The 18,442-nt window shown below is 41.7% G+C and overlaps 1 protein-coding gene across 1 annotated transcript; it reads left to right on the top strand.

The window, feature by feature from the left end:
- Positions 1-2,870: 2,870 nt before the first annotated feature.
- Positions 2,871-4,253, top strand: LOC103128274 (tripartite motif-containing protein 75-like). Its single transcript, XM_007539132.2, has one exon. It carries the CDS (start codon positions 2,871-2,873, stop codon positions 4,251-4,253), a length of 1,383 nt encoding a protein of 460 aa, XP_007539194.2.
- Positions 4,254-18,442: the final 14,189 nt, after the last annotated feature.

Genomic DNA, 18,442 nt, shown 5'->3' with positions numbered 1-18,442 from the left:
AATTAGAGTATACTATGAAAGGAAAGGTCTCACCCGAGTAATGAAGTTGAAGGGTTGTCATTCCACACGTGAAGTCTCTGGACACAGTCTGAAGTGAAGCATGTTGAGGTGGCAATCATTGTGTTGGTTAGGTTGTGATCGGCAGATGCAATATTATTTGATATGGATTGGGAGAGGCATACGGGAAAGTGAGCCCTATCCAATGGTTCCAGGACTGGGGGAAGTAGAGGCTCCATAGTGGCGATGTGAGGTTCCTGCTGTCTTAGGGTTCAAAAAGATAATCGATAGTTAATATTATCATCACATTATTTGGTAATTGGATTAACTTTGAAAAGTCCTTTTGTTAGGGTTTGCTGTACAGTACCCAGTATCTTGTATATAGGTGTGCTATTGGTTGCTTCTGATCTACTTGGTCGAGGCTTTTGAGAGAGTCTGCATATCAATTACACTGCATATATTGAGAAAAGATTCAGTTTGTGTTTTGAAAAACTTTGAGACATACATTTAATTTTCCCCCTCTCGTATTAATTAACTAGTGAGTTATATGACTACATTTTACTAGGAGTGTACATAAACACCATTCCCACCACCAAAAGACTGTGACCCATCCCTCCCATCAACTCCCACCCCCACTGTCCCAGGAAGCTGCATGTCTACTCCTCACCACAGGGTTTTTACTTTGGTGCCCTACTTACAATTTGGTCAGGTCCTGCTTTTAGTTTCCCTTTCAGATCTTCTTCCTCAACTTCTGTTGATGAGTGGGATCATCCCATACTCATCTTTATCTTTCTGACTTAGCTCACTTAATGTAATTCCTTCTAGCTCTATCCAAGATGGGTCAGTGAAGGTGGGTTCATTGTTCTTGATAGCTGCATAGTATTCCATTGTGTATATATACCACAGCTTACTCATCATCCAAAAATGAGCAGAGGATATGAACAAAACATTCACCTCAGAGGAGATCCAAAAGGCTAACAAACATATGAAAAACTGCTCTAGGTCACTGATTGTCAGAGAAATGCAAATTAAGACAACACTAAGATACCACCTCACTCCTGTAAGAATGGCATACATCAAAAAGGACAGCAGCAACAAATGCTGGAGAGGTTGTGGGGACAGAGGAACCCTTTTACATTGCTGGTGGGAATGTAAATTGGTCCATCCTCTGTGGAGAGCAGTCTGGAAAACTCTCAGAAGGCTAGACATGGACCTTCCATGTGATCCAGTAATTCGTCTCCTGGGCTTATACACCAAGGACTCCATAACACCCAACCAAAAAGAGGTGTGTACTCCTATGTTCATAGCAGCCCAGTTCATAATAGCTAAAACCTGGAAGCAACCCAGGTGCCCAACACTTCACACCATTTGTACTAAAGCTAGTGCAGTACCATCAGGCCTGTGTGTCTTTTATTTGATTTCACTGGACAGGAAAAATTGAGAGGTCAAGGGAGATAGAGAAGGTTGGAGAAAGACAGACACCTGCACACCTGCGTCACCTCTTAGGTTATCTACCCCCACCCAAGATTACTCTTCATTGTAGTTTGAATCACCATCATTTTCCCACAGAGGAAATAAGAGATGAAACTTTTTTCTTGTCTCCAAAGGAAACTCTCTGGCAGCTATGCTACATTCTAATAGGTATTCTCACAGTTGGAGTTCTTCTTATCATCAGATGTTAACCTTCCCATGAAATTCTGTTGTAGATATTTTTGTTTGTTTGTTTGGCCAGAGCCTCTTGTCTTTATTACAGTGTGGAGTCTCTTCATGAACAAAATAGTCATTTACTGTGAAAAGTATCAGAAATCTCACCCATATCAAGAGAAGTCACCTTATTTTCTATCTATCTTACTTTCTTTCTTTCTCAATTTCATTATGTCTCTCTCTCTCTTCTACTTAGCTTTTTTTTTAGATTGTTTAAAATTTATTTATTCATGATAAAGATAGGGGGAGGGAGTGAAAGAACCAGATATCACTCTGGTGCATGTGCTGCCAGGGATTGAACTCAGAACCTCATGTTAAGAATCTAATGCTTCATCCACTGCACCACCTCCCAGACCACCCATTTCTCTCTTTTCCTTATTTATTTATTTTTTATTTTATTTATTTATTTATAAATGTTTTATTTATTTATTTATTCCCTTTTGTTGCCCTTGTTGTTTTTTTTATTGTTGTAGTTATTATTGTTGTTGTCGTCGTTGTTGGATAGGACAGAGAGAAATGGAGAGAGGAGGGGAAGACAGAGAGGAGGAGAGAAAGATAGACACCTGCAGACCTGCTTCACCGCCTGTGAAGCGACTCCCCTGCAGGTGGGGAGCCGGGGTTCGAACCGGGATCCTTATGCCGGTCCTTGTGCTTTGCGCCACCTGCGCTTAACCCTCTGCGCTATAGCCCGACTCCCTTATTTTTTATTTTTACAAAGGCTTTCTGAGGCCCTCCGCTCAGCTATGGCTATTGGTGGTGCAGGTTATTGAACCTAGGACTTTCTTACCACTTTCTCCCTTTTTCATTCATTCATTCATTCATTTTTTTTTTTTTGCTTAAAAAGATAAAAGAAATTGTAAAAGTGTCTGGTAAAAAAGGTCACTAATATATATATGATCTATTTATTTCCCCGTATTGTTTTCTTTAAGGAAGATCACATAGAAAGTTGCCTCTCCAGTCATTGGGATACACTGAGAAGGAAGAAGAACAACAGGAATTGCTGCTGCAGAGACAAAAAAAAAAAAGGAGCAGAACCAGCCTCTGAAGATCCCAAGAACCTCCTGGAGCTTCTCAGGCCACAGTGAAGGCTGAGAGTCCCTGCTCCCTGTCCCTGCTCCTGAACACCAGCCTAGCTCAGGAATTTTCCTGGGATTGAGCCCCCCTGCACTATGGCCCAGGAAGGCCTCCTGGAAGAGCTGAGGGCAGAGTTCAGCTGCCCTGTGTGCCTGGACTGGCTGACAGACCCAGTGACCCTGGACTGTGGGCACCACTGCTGTGCCTCCTGCCTCCAGCAGTGCTGGCAGGACCTGCTGGACATCCTCCCCTGTCCCGTCTGCCAGCACCACTGTGCCTACAGGAAGCTGCAGAAGAACAGCCAGCTGAGTGCCCTGGCTGACATGGTGAAGCAGCTGCCCAGCTCAGGGAGCAAGAGGAAGCAGCAGCAGGAGCAGCCCCTGTGTGAGAAGCACCAGCAGGTGCTCAGCCTGTTCTGTGAGCAGGACCAGCAGCTGGTGTGTGTCCAGTGCAGGGTGTCCTGTGAGCAGCAGGGTCACCCTGTCATCCCCACTGAGGAGGCTGCTGCTCAGCACAGGAGAAAACTCAGATCCCACGTGCAGATCCTGAAGAAGCAACTGGACGATGCTCACAAGGGGTTACATATGCAGGACAAAGAAAGACGTGAATTCAGAGAGAAGGTGATAATTAAACGAACTTTAATATTTTGGCAATTCAAAGATTACAATTCTTTCTTGAGAGACCTTCAGCATAAGTATGACAGTTGGCTACTAGAAGAAATGACGAATGTTTCCCAAAAGATGACTGAGAGCAGAGACCAGCTGTCAGCCTTTGGCTCCTCAGTGAAGACTCTGCTGAGGGATCTCACAGACATGTCTGTGCAGACAGACCTGCAGCTCCTGCTGAGGGCCACAAGACTCCAGCACCTGCTGAGCAGCTGTGAAGAGTTGGAGGTCCCAGAAGGCTTTTCCCACGCATCCAAGGAAGAGTTCCCCACTATCCTCTCTCATTGTCTTGATCTTCACAGTGCCAGCAAGTTTCAGGTGTATTTGACACTAGACCCTGAGACTGCTCAGCCAAATATCATCATCAGTGCAGATAGGAAAAAGGTTCTGTTTGAGGGTAAATTGATGGTATCCACCCCTGCTCCCAGCCCCAAGGCTTTTACTTCTCATCCAGCTGTCCTGAGCTCTGAGGGCTTTGAAGCCGGCAGGCATTTCTGGGTGGTAGAAATCAGAGGCACAGGCAGGTTCTCCTTAGGTGTCTGCAACGAGACTTTCTCCAGACAGGTGCTGATGCCACAGACCCCAACCAATGGCTGCTGGCAAATCCAGCAGCCCATTGGGACTCATGTCAACTCAGTCTCAAGGAGAGAGACCATTGGCATTTTCCTCGACTATGAACTTGGAGAGATTTGGTTTTATGATATCACTGAGATATCACCAATCAGGCTACTCACTGACACCTTTACAGAGAAACTGATTCCCTATTTTGCTGTGGACCCTTCTTCCTCAGCAGTGGAAATGACTATGAGATAAACCCAGAGCCTCTTCTAGACACTCACCAGCTGCTTGGTTCTCTGTCTAAGAGAAAGCCTAGTCATAAAGCCTTTGAGTTCACTTTTTTATTTTTGGAGAAGTGTGATTTCTTGATTCTCCCTTTCAGGTTTTTACCTTCTTATGCTCCATTCTGAGTTACCTGTAGGGAAACTTTCTGGCTGAGGTGTCTTTTCACTTTTATGCTATAAACAATGAGTATATGGGTCTCCCCATCCAGGGCCTCTTCATTCTTGAACTTCTATAAATATCCATTTCCCCTTCTCATGAGTTTTCTACCTGAGGTGTCCCATTAGACACATACTGAGTCATCTTGGTCTCCAGAATTAATCCCACCCTTTGTTCCATACATAATACTTTGATCTATACACATAATATAATAGTATACTTTGGTATATTGCACCAAAGTAAATGACTCTGGGCTGGAGGGGAGGGTTCTGGTCCTTGAAGACAGAGTAGGGTTTGAATTGTTATGTGGAAAACTGAGAAATCATACACATGTACAAACTATTGTATTTTTTTGACTGTTAACTGTAACCACTAATTTCCCAATAAAGAAATTTAAAAAAGAAATCAAAACTGTAGAACTTTTTTTTTTACTGAGAAAATTTGCACAAAGAGTTTCCTGTTGAATCGTGATTAACTAAAGCTGAGGGACCAGTAGAAAGAGCCGACCCCTCCAGGTCTGATGGGGCCTTGATCTGACTGTATTTGTGACTTTGGGCCTCAGTCAGATAAAGGTGATCACTGAGGAGATTAAGGAAATGAGGGGCAGGACTGAAAGGGAGGGAGGGGCATGCAGGGAAAGGCCCCACCTTGCAGGTCTGATTCACACACCACTTGCTAAGCCTTCCTCCTCAATGTGGGGACTAGAAGTTTGAACTTAGGTCCTTGCATATTGTAACTTTTAATAATAAAATAATAAATTATTATTATCTTTATGTATTAGGTAGATATAGCCAGAAATGGAGTTGGAAGGGGGCTGGGCATAGATAGGGAGAGGGGCAGGGGTAGACAACACAATGGTTATCCAAAGAGACTCTCATGCCAGAGGCTCTGAAGTCCCAGATTCAATCCCCTGCACAACCATTAGGCTGAGGTAAGCAGTGTTCTGAGAAAAGAAGGAGGAGGAGGAGGACATGGGAATCTCAAGCATGAGGTCTTGAGTTCAATCCCTGGCAGCACATGTTCCAGAGTGATGTCTGGTTGTTTCTCTCTCTCCTCCTATCTTTCTCATTAATAAATAAATAAAATCTTTAAAGGAAAAAAAAAGAGGAATAGGAGAAAGAAAGAAAGAAAGAAAGAGCGAAAGAAAGAAAGAGAGAAAGGATAGAAAAGGGAGGGAGAGAGACACTTGCAACACTGCTTCATCATTGCAAAGTAGGTGGGGACTGGGTGCTAGAGCCTGAGTCCTTTCTCACAGTTCTTGCATATTTTAATGTGTGCAGTCCACCAGGTGCTCACCTCCTGGCCCCCGACTCTAATCTACTTTCAGATCCCATCTTAGAGAAATTGCCAACATTACCTTATGTAGATTGACTCAAAGTTCCGCAGTCAAATTTCTTCCACCTTGCATCCTTTTTACTATACTTCCCCATCCTCTCCACCCCATATTCGTTAATACTTAGTTATTGTGGAACTAGAGATTTATGGCATTTTGCTTGTTATGAGGGTACATTTTTACATTTTCGTAGTAAGTGGTTTTATGTGTGGCAGTCAGTAGACCTTCTGTGGTCTGAATTCCCATAGAGACCGAAAAGAAAAAGGAAAAGTGTAGATTTCTTGTTCCCATAATATATTCATATGGAAATATATCTTCTTTTTTCTTAATGGGGATTAACTGAGAAGCATAGACACCAGCAGAACTATTTTGTCACTTATGAGGCATCTCCCCTGCAGTTGAGGAGAGGGGGTGGGTTGAACCCTGGTCCTTGAAGTTAGTATTAAGTGTGCTGTTTCTCTTGTCCTTTTTACATATATAATATATTAGATTTATTTTTTTTAATATTTTATTTAACTATTAAGTTATTTATTTTTGAGAGGAACAGGAGGAGAGAGAGAAAGTACCAAACATCACTCTGGTACATGAGCTGCCAGGTATGGAACTCAAGGCCTCATGCTTGAGAGAACAACACTTTATCCACTGCACCACCTCCCAGATCACTCGAATTTCTTTAACTTGGTATTTATCCCTGAAGTTGTTTTGTCTTTGCTTTGTATTCCTTTCCAAATAAATTGAGATTTATTTTTTTATTTATAAAATAAAAATGTCAACAAGACCATAGGATAAGAGGGGTACAATTCCCACCACCAGCATTCTGTTGCCCAACCCCCCACCTCCATTGAAGTTTTCCTATTCTTTATCCCTCTGGTAGTATGGACCCAGGATCACCATGGAATCTAATGCTCCTGGGGCCATTCTATCTCTAACTCTTTCTCTCTGTGTGTGTGTGTGTGTGTGTGTCTATTTCTTTCTGTCTCTCTCTCTCTCTTTAACATTTTTTCAACTATTTTATTTATTTTATTTTTGAAAGAGATGCAGAGAGAGAAAGACACAGAGAGAAACACCAGAGCACTGCAGAGCTCTGGCTAATTGTGGTGCGGGGGATTGAACCTGGGACTTTGGAGCCTCAGACATGAGAGTCTCTTTGCATAACCATTATGCTATCTACACACGCCCATTTTCCTCTCTTTTTCTATCTCCTTTTCCTCTATCAATTTGTCTATTTCCTATCCAATCTAATGGGGAGAGGGAGATGACCTCCATTGGATTTGTAGTGTTGGCAATGAACCCCATCGATGACCCTGGAGGAAAAAAGAAAAAAACGAAGAAGATTAAAGGATACTTTAATTTGTGCAATTTAAATGTGAAATTAGAGAACTGATCCAGATGCATATTCAAAAAACACACTAGCAGACAAAACAGTATTTTGTCTTCCTCCATGGGTTTTGAACTTGTGGAGCTCTGGCTTGTTAAACCTAATCTCTCCATGTGGGCTATCACTGTGGCTGACTCGCTGGTTGGTCACAGGTTAGTTTTTGTTGTTTTTTTTCCCCCATATGTTTCTTCTCCTTCTTCTTCTTCTTCTTCTTCTTCTTCTTCTTCTTCTTCTTCTTCTTCTTCTTCTTCTTCTTCTTCTTCTTCTTCTTCTTTCTTCTTCTTCTTCTCCTTCTCCTTCTTCTTCTTCCTCTTCTTCCTCTTCTTCCTCTTCTTCCTCTTCCTCCTCCTCCTCCTCCTCCTCCTCCTCCTCCTCTTCTTCTTCTTCTTCTTCTTCTTCTTCTTCTTCTTCTTCTTCTTCTTCTTCTCCTTCTTCTCCTTCTTCTCCTTCTTCTTCTTCTCCTTCTTCTTCCTCTTCCTCTTCTTCTTTTTAATTTATTTATTTTACTTTTGTGGCCCTTGTTGTTTTTATTGTTGTTGTAGTTATTGTTGTTGTTGTCGTTAGATAGGAAAGAGAGAAATGGAGAGAGGAGGGGAAGGCAGGGGGGGCGATAGACACCTACAGACTTGCTTCACCTCCTGTGAAGTGACTCCCCTGCAAGTGGGGAGCTTGGGGTTTGAACCGGGATCCTTACACTGCCATGTGCCTTTTCTTCTCCTTCCCCTTCCCCTTCTTCTTCTTCTCCTTCTCCTCCTACTTCTCCTTCTCCTCTTTCTCCTTCTCCCTCTCCTTCTCCCTCTCCTTCTCCCTCTCCTTCTCCCTCTCCTTCTCCCTCTCCCTCTCCCACTCCCACTCCCCTCCTCCTCCTCCTCCTCCTCCTCCTCCTCCTCCTCCTCCTTCTTCTTCTTCTTCTTCTTCTTCTTCTTCTTCTTCTGGCTGATTAAATAAATCAGTGAAGGTATCTTGTGCTGGCCAAGGCCATGATACCACTCAACTACATCCCTGGTGTAACTTGTGAGTGATTCTTCTATACTTGTAATGAAATTTACAAAATAGAGAAATCTGAGAATTTGTGTTTAAAAAAAAAAACTGGAGGAAACGACTGTTTCTAAAACTTGTACCGTTTTGTCTCACTTTATGTCCTGCCACCTTCCAGTTACCAAATTGCAGATGCTGCCATGATTCCATCCTGACTTCTCTGAGCAAATGGCCTCACCAATATGTCCTGGAGCCTCACCTCTCCAGAGCACTACCCCACTAGGGAAAGATAGAAACAGGCTGGGAGTATGGATGGTCCTGCCGATGCCCAGTGCAGAAGCAATTACAGAAGTCAGAACTCCTACCTTCTGCACCCTAAAAACAATCTTGATCCATACTGCCAGTGGGGGAGAAGTGATAACAGGAAGAGGGTAAGAGGGCTCTGAACCCAGGACTCATTGGTGGGGTCTTCAGTCCAGGGAAGACTGGCCAGCATCCTGATGGGCTCTGGAACCAGGTGGCTGAAAAGAGAGTTAACATACAAAGCCAAACAAATTGTTGAAGAATCATGGACCCAAAGGTTGGAATAGTGGAGATGAAGTGTTGGGGGGTACTCACTGCAAACTCTAGTGTACTACTGCTTTCAGGTATACATTTGCCCTAGTTTATGGGTACATGTGAACATATGCTCTATCTCTTAGAACCCGGTCTATGTGGGTTTGGAGGGGGGCCCCAAATATTGAGAGCAGATGTTGGCTCAAGGGCAATTATTCCTTATTTCCTGTAGATATTTCCACCTGTGCCCACCCTGTGATAACTATAAAAAGGTGGGACAAGAAGTGATTGGTGTTACAGACTCTCCCTTTGCTTGGAAGGGTGTTTAGTGGCACAAGTTTAAGGTTGATAATAAAGGCTCTTGCTATTGCATGTGATTTTGGTCTTCTTTGTATGAGATCGGGACTCAAACTTCTGGGCACAACAGTCTATATCTAGGTTTGGGGGCTTTGTTAGGAAGTGAACCACCTGGGATGGAATTAGAGAATACTATGAAAGGAAAGGTCTCATCTGAGTGATGAAGCTGAAGGGTTGTCGTTCCACAGCTGAAGTCTCTGGACACAGTCTGAAGTGAAGCATGCTGGGGTGGCATTCATTGCATTCATTAGGTTGCGATCAGCGGATGCAGTATTATTTGATAAGAATTGGGAGAAGCATACGGGAAAGTGGGCCCTATGCTAGGGTCCCAGGACTGGGGGAAGTTTAGGCTCTGTAGTGGAACTGTGAGGTTCCTGCTATCTTAGGGTTCAAGAAGACAATGGATAGTTATTGTTATCATCATATTATTTGGTAATTGGGTTAACTTTAAAAAGTCCCTTTGTTAGGCATATAATCAATTTTCCCCCTCTCGTATTAATTAGTGATTTATATGACTACAATTTAGTAGGAGTGTACATAAACACCATTCCTACCAGGAAAATATTGTGTTCCATCCCATCCACCCACCTCCACACCCCCGCCAGCCCAGGAAGCCCCATGTCCACCCTCCCCCTCACCATAGGGCTTTTACTTTGGTGTCCTATTTTCAATTTAGTCAGATTCTGCTTTTAGTTTCTGTTTCTGATCTTCTTTTTCAACTTCTGTTGATGAGTGGGATCATCCCATACTCATCTTTATCTTTCTGACTTAGCTCACTTAACATAATTCCTTCTAGCTCTGACCAAGATGGGTCAGAGAAGTTGAGTTCATTGTTCATAGTAGCTGCATAGTATTCCATTGTGTAGAATTATATATATATATATATATATATATATATATATATATATATATATATATATATATATATATATATATATATATATATATATACATATCACAGCTTTCTCAGCCACTCATCTATTGTTGGGCACCTGGGTTGCTTCCAGGTTTTAGCTATTATGAATTGTGCTGCTGTGAACATTGGAGTACACATATCTTTTTGGTTGGGTGTTATGGAGTCCTTGGGGTATATCCCCAGGAGAGGAATTACCGGGTCATACAGAAGGTCTATGTCTAGCCTTATGAGAGCTCTCCAGACTGTTCTCCCCAGAGGCTGGACCAATTTACATTCCCACCAGCAATGTAAAAGGGTTCCTCTGTCCCCACAGCCTCTCCAGCATTTGTTGCTGCTGTCTTTTCTGATGTATGCCATTCTTACAGGAGTGAGGTGGTATCTCAGTGTTCTCTTAATTTGCATTTCTCTGACAATCAGTGACCTGGAGCAGTTTTCCGTATGTTTGTTAGCCTTTTGGATCTCTTCTGGAGTGAATGTTCTGTTCATATCCTCTGCCCATTATGGATGGGGTCATTTGTTTTTTTGGTGCTAAATTTGCTGAGCTCTTTGTATATTTTGGTGATTAGCCTCTTGTCTGATATATGGCATGTGAAGATCTTCTCCCATTCTGTGAGTGGTCTCTTTGTTTATGTGATAGTTTCTTTGGCTGTGCAGAAGCTTTTCAATTTGATATAGTCCCATTTGTTTGTTTCTGCTTTAGTCTTCCTTGCAATTGGGTTTGTTTCATCAAAGTTGTCCTTGAGGTTTAGGTGGGAAAAAGTTTTACCAACTTTTTTCTCTAATTATTTGATTGTTTTTTCTCTAACATCCAGGTTTTTAATCCATTTGGAGTTGTTTTTTGTTTCTGGTGAGATCAAGTGGTTTAGTTTCATTCTTCTGCATGTTTCAACCCAGTTTTCCCAGCACCATTGATTGAAGAGAGCCTCCTTCTTCCATTTAATACTTTGGGCCCCCTTATCAAAGATTAGATGACCATAGGGGTGGTATTATTAAACATTTTGTCCTCCCTCATAACATACTGCCTTTCATCCACCAAGTTGCAGATGTTACTATGACTCCATCCCTACATCAACAGTGTGTCCTAAAACCTCACCTCTCTTGTGGTCCGGAAGGTGGAGCAGTGATAAAGCTTTGGACTCTCAAGCACGAGGTCACAGGGTCGATCCCCAGCAGCACATGTGCTAAAGTGTTGTCTGGTTCTTTCTCTCTCCTCCTTTCTCATAAATAAGTAAAGAAAATATTAAAAAAAAAAACACCTCACCTCTCTAAAGCCTTACTTCACTAGGGAAAGATATATAAAGGCTGGGGAAATGCATTGACCTGCCAACATCTATGTTCAGTGGAAAGGCAACTATAAAAGCCAGACTTTCCACCTTCTGCACCTCATAAAGTATTTTGATCCATATTCTGTGGTGAGGGTGGGGGAAGGTTGATGTTAGGAGAAGATGATTAGGGGGCTGTAAAATCCCATTTCATAATGACACACAGAGAAGAGGAAAAAAGGAACGGCCTTCATAAGTTGTAACAGAAGTAGATGTAACTTAGAAATAGAAGGCAGGACCATAGAAGACTGTGCAAAAATATATAGAAATAGATAGACAGGTCATTATAGAAATAATAGTCAACCCATATCTGTGAACTAGGGAGAACCACAGTAGTTTCCAATGGAGGGAATAGGGATATGGAAGTCTGGTGGTGGAATGGTGGGGTCTTGAATCCTTGTCACTTTGAAATTTTGTAAACCATTAAGAAAGAAAGAGCTCTAAGTTGTGGTATATATACACAATGGAATACTACTCAGGTATAAAAAATGGTGACTTCCCCGTTTTCAGCCGATCTTGGATGGACCTTGAAAAAATCATGTTGACTGAAATAAGTCAGAAACAGAAGGATGAATATGGGATGATCTCACTCTCAGGCAGAAGCTGAAAAACAAGATCAAAAACGAAAACAGAAGTAGAACCTGAAATGGAATTGGCATCGCACCAAAGTAAAAGACTCTGGGGTGGGTGGGTGGGGAGAATACAGATCCATGAAGGATGATAAATGACATAGTGGGGGTTGTATTGTTAAATGGGAAACTGGGGAATGTTATACATGTACAAACTATTGTATTTACTGTTGAATGTAAAACATTAATTCCCCAATAAAGAAGTAAATTTAAAAAAAAAGAAAGAGCTCTAGGGGAAAGAGAGAAAGAAAGAAAGAGTGATAAACTGAGCCAAATTAATTAACTGGCTCTGTCAGCATCATAACTAAGTGCAAAATATAAACAGGTTGAAGGATAACAAATAGTGAGCTAACACTGAGTATGTTACCTTATCATGACAACGATAAGGTCTCTTATTTAGATATGTCTACTTTCATGTACATCTAGCACTATTGTAGCTATCAAATTTTAATACAGTCCACACTCAAGGGTCATGGGGTCTATCAGAAGTCCAGGCACACAGGACAGCTGGCTTCTACCCTTATCTCTTCCAGGAGGGATATGTGGACCATGGTGCAAGGGTGCAAGTGGCCCTATCCCAGGACACTGCCTGAGCGAGCTGGGGTCCAGAAGCAGGGACAAGGGAACATGGCATTCCCAGCCTTCTCTGTGCTCCTTAGAAGCTCCAGGAGACTCCTGGAATCTGTAGGGACTAGAGCTATAGAAGCCGGTGCCGCTTCTTCTCTTAATGATGGGATATGGTGCAGTTGGGGTGCACTCACAGCAGGATATGGGTTTTTTTTTATTATCTCTCCGTATTTATTCAGTGACTGAATATGCAATATTCTATATAGCACTTTTGGTTGCAAAGTTCACTGATCTATCTAGAGACAGAAACCAAGACAACGTAGAGACACAGGTGTTGGACCATGTCTGAACAACTCTCTGAAACACCTTTCACAATCTCTCTTGAAAGTGACTGGATGAATGCAGCCATGAAAAGATTGTTTCTATATCAAGGTGCTTAGAGCTTTCTTGTACTTGACATGATTTTACAGGATATCTCTTTGACACTGAGGTGGCTGTGTCCCCAAACCAGAAGTCAATGGTGTTGATTAATTAACAAAAACATAAGGTAGGAGGGGTACAACTCCACATTATTCCCACCACCCAATCTCCATAACCCACGCCCTCCCATGGTAGCTTTCCCATTCTCTATCCCTCTGGGAGCATGGACCCAGGGTCATTGAGGGTTGCAGAAGGTAGAAGGTCTGGCTTCTGTAATTGCTTCCCCGCTGAACATGGGCGTTGACTGGTTGGTCCATATTCCCAGTCTGCCTCTCTCTTTCCCTAGTACGGTGTGTCTCTGGGGAAGCTGAGCTCCAGGACACATTGGTGGGGTCTTCAATCCAGGGAAGCCTGGCCAGCATCCTGGTGGCATCTGGAACCCGAGTAATGAAGCTGAAGGGTTGTCATTCCACACGTGAAGTCTCAGGACACAGTCTGAACTGAAGCATGTTGAGGTGGCAATCGTTGCATTGGTTAGGTTGTGATCGGCAGATGCAATATTATTTGATATGGATTGGGAGGGGCATACGGGAAAGTGGGCCATATCCAAGGGTTCCAGGACTGGGGGAAGTAGGGGCTCTATAGTGGAGATGTGAGGTTCCTGCTGTCTTAGGGTTCAAAAAGACAATCGATAGTTAATGTTATCATCACATTATTTGGTAATAGGGTTAACTTTGAAAAGTCCTTTTGTTATGGTTTGCTGTATAGTATCCTGTATCTTGTATATAGCTGTGCTATTGGATGCTTCTAATCTACTTGGTCTAGGCTTTTGAGAGTGTCCGCATACCTGGCTGAGTTATATATTATATGGCATGAGAACTCAGGTTCAAGTCTCTGGTCCCCACCTACAGGATGAAGCTTCACAGGTGGTAAAGTAGGGCTGCAAGTGTCTCTTGCTCCCTGTCTATTTCCCTCCACTCTCAATTTCTCTGTCAGTATCCAATAATAAAAAGGGGGCTGTACTATATGCACTCTGCCAGATGAGCCGCTCCCTCCTTCAACTTCATCCCCGTTGGAACAATTATAAACAGGTCAGCTTCAATATGAGGCAGATTTATATGAATTAGGTTAAGCTTCTTGAGGGGTCCGGGTGTTAATGAACTTGGTTGAGTGCACACTATAATGCGCAAGGACCCATGTTCAAAACCAACTCCCCTCCTACAGGGGCAAACCTTTTGAGTGTTGAAACAGTTTTGCAGGTTTATTTCTGTCTCTCTCTCTATGTCTCCCCCTTCACACTTGATTTCTGGCTGTCTCTATCCAATAAACAGAGATAATTTTAAAAAAGAAGAAGTGGTTCGGGAGATGGTACAGTGAATAATGCACTGGATTCTCAACCATGAGGTAATGAGTTCAAACCCCAGCAGCACATGTACCAGAGTGGTGTCTGGTTCTTTCTCTCTCTCTCTTCCTATATTACTCATTAATAACTTTAAAAATCAAATACATATTTTTTAAAAAATTACGCTGATCACCTAGTTCACGATATTGTGTTCTACAGATAGGGGAAACAAATTTACTGGCAACCAAGGTTGGCTCAGTATGCCTAAATGGGACATTATAGGTTGAAAAATTCTGAGAAGAGAATTTTTAGACATTTGATGATGTCTCCTTCTAGAGAGAGGAGAAGCACACAGTCAGTGTCTACAGGTTAAAACTTCTTCAAAGCCACCAAGGACCAAACTAGAATCCTGACAACTTACTCAGATGTGGGTGACAGGATGTAAACTAGAGTGGAAGATTAAAGAAGTCACACATTAGGAAAATATAAATTCAAGGACTTCCAGAGGCAGAGCTATGAGCAGCAGATCGCTTTCTCTCCTCTCCTCTCCCTGATCAACTAGGAATACCAAAGGACGAAAAAAAAAAAGGAATACCAAAGGAGACCACCCAGGACCTAAACAAGACAGGACTAGAATGACCACAGGAACCCAGTAAATCACCGGTGAGTACAAACAGGTGTGGCTGGTGACATGAAGGAGAGAGGAGCCTAAGGAGAGATTAAGTGACTTCTAACAGTTCAGCAGTTTATCGGTTGAGACACCACCTCCAGTCTGCTCCACCAACAAGGGGACAGCAGAAGGGAGGAGAGGACTCCCCAGAGACTCACCAAGTGCAACTCTGAGTCTCCATTGCTACTACCCTCAGAATCTGGAGCAGTGACAGGGAGGGACACCAGGGGACAGAGATCTAACCAGGAAACTCAGGAGAAGACCTATACCTCGGTGGCATAGCTGAAAGGCTGTGAAAGTCTCTTTGCATAACCACTGGATTATCTCTGCCACACACTGCTTTATCTCTTGATCAGGAGTCAGTGATTAAGCCAAGAAGCCTATTGATAGTTTAAAAGCCCTCAAGCTCCCATAGCCTACAGGGAAGAAAAAAAAAAGACGCTTTTAAATCACTGAGCTCCAACTCAGGGATTGAAACAATTGTTAACTTCCACCACTGTGAACTCTTTAATTAACTAACTTAGACACAAGTCAATCTAGGCAATAGTGATTAATAATTTGAAAAATACTGATAAAGGGAACTCATAACATAATATATAAAATAGTTAAAACAACAAGAAAAAATATTGGAGACTCGAACCAGGACAAGAGTCCAGCTAAAAGTCCTCCAGAGGGTGAAGCACAAAACAACGAGTTCAACATCCAAACATTTGCTAAGGAAATAATAACAGGAGTGAGTAAAGAATTTGAAAAAATTGTAATCAGAAATGCAGGAACACTGGGAGTATGGACCAACCAGTCAACGCCCATGTTCAGCGGGGAAGCAATTACAGAAGCCAGACCTTCTACCTTCTGCAACCCTCAATGACCCTGGGTCCATGCTCCCAGAGGGATAGAGAATGGGAAAGCTACTGGGGAGGGGGTGGGATATGGAGATTGGGCGGTGGGAATTGTGTGGAGTTGTACCCTTCCTACCCTATGGTTTTGTTAATTAATCCTTTCATAAATAAAAAAAATTAAAAAAAAAGATCTGTGTGTCCTGAGGCTCACACTTGCCTCTTTCACTTTCAGCAGGCTTTTTTTTGTTTTTTTTTTAATTAATTTTTTTATTTTATTGGGGAATTAATGTTTTACATTCAACAGTAAGTACAATAGTTTTTACATGCATAAAATTCCCCAGATTCCCAAATAACAATACAACCCCCACTAGGTCCTCAAAAAAAAAGAAAAAAAAAATAAAAGAAAAAAGAAATGCAGGAACAACAAATGAGAATATGGAAGAAAATACTAATTATCTCGCTGTTATTAGAGAGCTGAAAGCTGAAATCGCTGAGCTAAGAATGCAACTAGCTGAACAAGCTAAAACAGTATCACAGCAGGGCAACAAAATAGTTGAACTCCAGAAAGCAGTAGAGGGCAGAGAGAATAGAATCAATGAGGCTGAAGACAGAATTAGCAAGATTTAGGATGAATTAGAGACAACTAAAAAAGAAGTAAGAGATCTCAAAAAGAGATTAAGAGATGCTAAAAACAACAACAGAGTCCTATGGGATGACTTCAAAAGAAACAATATACGCATTATTGGCATACCAGAGGAAGAAAGAGAAGGAAAGGAAGAAAGCATTTTCCAGGCCATAATAGCTGAAAATTTATCTAGTCGACACAACATCAAAGACATAAAGATTCAAGAAGCCCAGAGGGTCCCAAACAGAATTGACCCAGACCTAAAGACACCAAGACATATCATACTTAGAATGGAAAGGAATAATGATAAAGAAAGGATCCTGAAGGCTGCAAGAGAAAAACAAAGAGTCACCTACAAAGGAAATTCCATAAGATTAGCAGCAGACTTCTCCATACAAACACTACAGGCCAGAAGAAAATGGCAAGATATCTATTGAGTGCTCAATGAGAAAGGCTTTCAGCCAAGAATACTGTATCCTGCTAGACTGTCATTCAGACTAGAGGGAGACATCAAAACCTTCTCAGACAAGCAATAGTTGAAGGAATCAACCATTACCAAGCCTGCCCTGAAAGAAGTTCTGAAAGGTCTCCTATAAACAACTAGACCACCACAAACAGGACATATATCAAAACACTGTAAAACTCTACAAGAATGGCATTAAAATATCTTCGTTCTTTGATATCAATAAATGTCAATGGCCTGAATTCACCTATTAAAAGACACAGAGTAAGAAGATGGATCAGAAAACACAATGCAACAATACTCTGTCTACAGAAAACCCACCTAACTCAACAAGACAAACACAGACTTAAAGTGAAAGGATGGAAAACTATCATTCAAGCCAATGGCCCACAAAAAAGGGCAGGAGCAGCTATTCTCATATCTGACATGATAGACTTTAAAATAGATAAGATTAAAAAAGATAGGAATGGACACTACTTAATGCTCAGAGGATCAGTCAATCAAGAGGACTTAACAATTATTAACATCTATGCACCCAATGAGAAGCCATCTAAATACATCAAACTTCTACTGAAAGAGCTACACAATATATTAACAGTAACACAATCATAATAGGGGACTTCAACACCCCACTCTCTCAACTTGACAGATCATCCAGGCAGAAAATCAATAAAGACATAAGGGAGCTAAATGAAGAGATAGATAAACTAGAACTATTGGACATTTTCAGAGTCATTCATCCCAAGAAACTGGAATACACATTTTACTCAAATCCACATGGGTCATTCTCAAGGATAGACCATATATTAGGCCAGAAAGACAGCATCAGCCAGTTCAAGAGCATTGAAATCATCCCAAGCATCTTCTCAGACCACAGTGGAATTAAACTAACACTTAACAATCAACAAAAGATTAGTAACAGTGCCAAACTGTGGAAGCTCAACAGTACACTTCTTAACAATTTCTGGGTCAAAGAGGAAATCAAGGAAGAAATCAAAATGTTTCGAGCGTTCAATGAAAATGAAGACACAAGCTATCAAAATATTTGGGACACAGCTAAGGCAGTTCTAAGAGGGAAGTTCATAGCTATACAAGCACACATTAAAAAACAAGAAAAAGCACAAATAGACAGCCTGATTGCACATCTTAAAGATCTAGAAGAAGAACAACAAAGGAACCCTAAAGCAACGAGAAGGATAGAAACCACTAAAGTTAGGGCAGAAATAAATAACATTGAGAATAAGAAAACCATGCAAAAGATCAACGAAAGTAAATGTTGGTTCTTCGAAAGAGTAAACAAAATCAACAAACCTTTAGCCAGACTCACAAAACAAAAAAGGGAGAAGACCCAAATAAATCAGATAGTAAATGAAAGAGGAGTTATCACAACAGACAACACAGAAATTCAACATATCATGCAAGGCTTCTATGAACAACTATATGCTACCAAGGCTATAGAACCTGGAAGAAATGAACGATTTCCTAGATACCTACCAACTTCCAAAACTAAGTAAAGAGGAAGTGGATAACATGAACAGGCCCATCACAGCCAATGAAATTGGAACAGTTATCAAAAATCCCCCCAAAAATAAAAGTCCTGGACCAGATG

Source organism: Erinaceus europaeus, chromosome 2 (genome assembly GCF_950295315.1).
Source record: "Erinaceus europaeus chromosome 2, mEriEur2.1, whole genome shotgun sequence".
NCBI lineage: Eukaryota > Metazoa > Chordata > Mammalia > Eulipotyphla > Erinaceidae > Erinaceus > Erinaceus europaeus.
The sequence above is the reverse complement of the archived record's forward strand: the minus strand, read 5'-3'. Positions and strand labels throughout refer to the sequence as shown.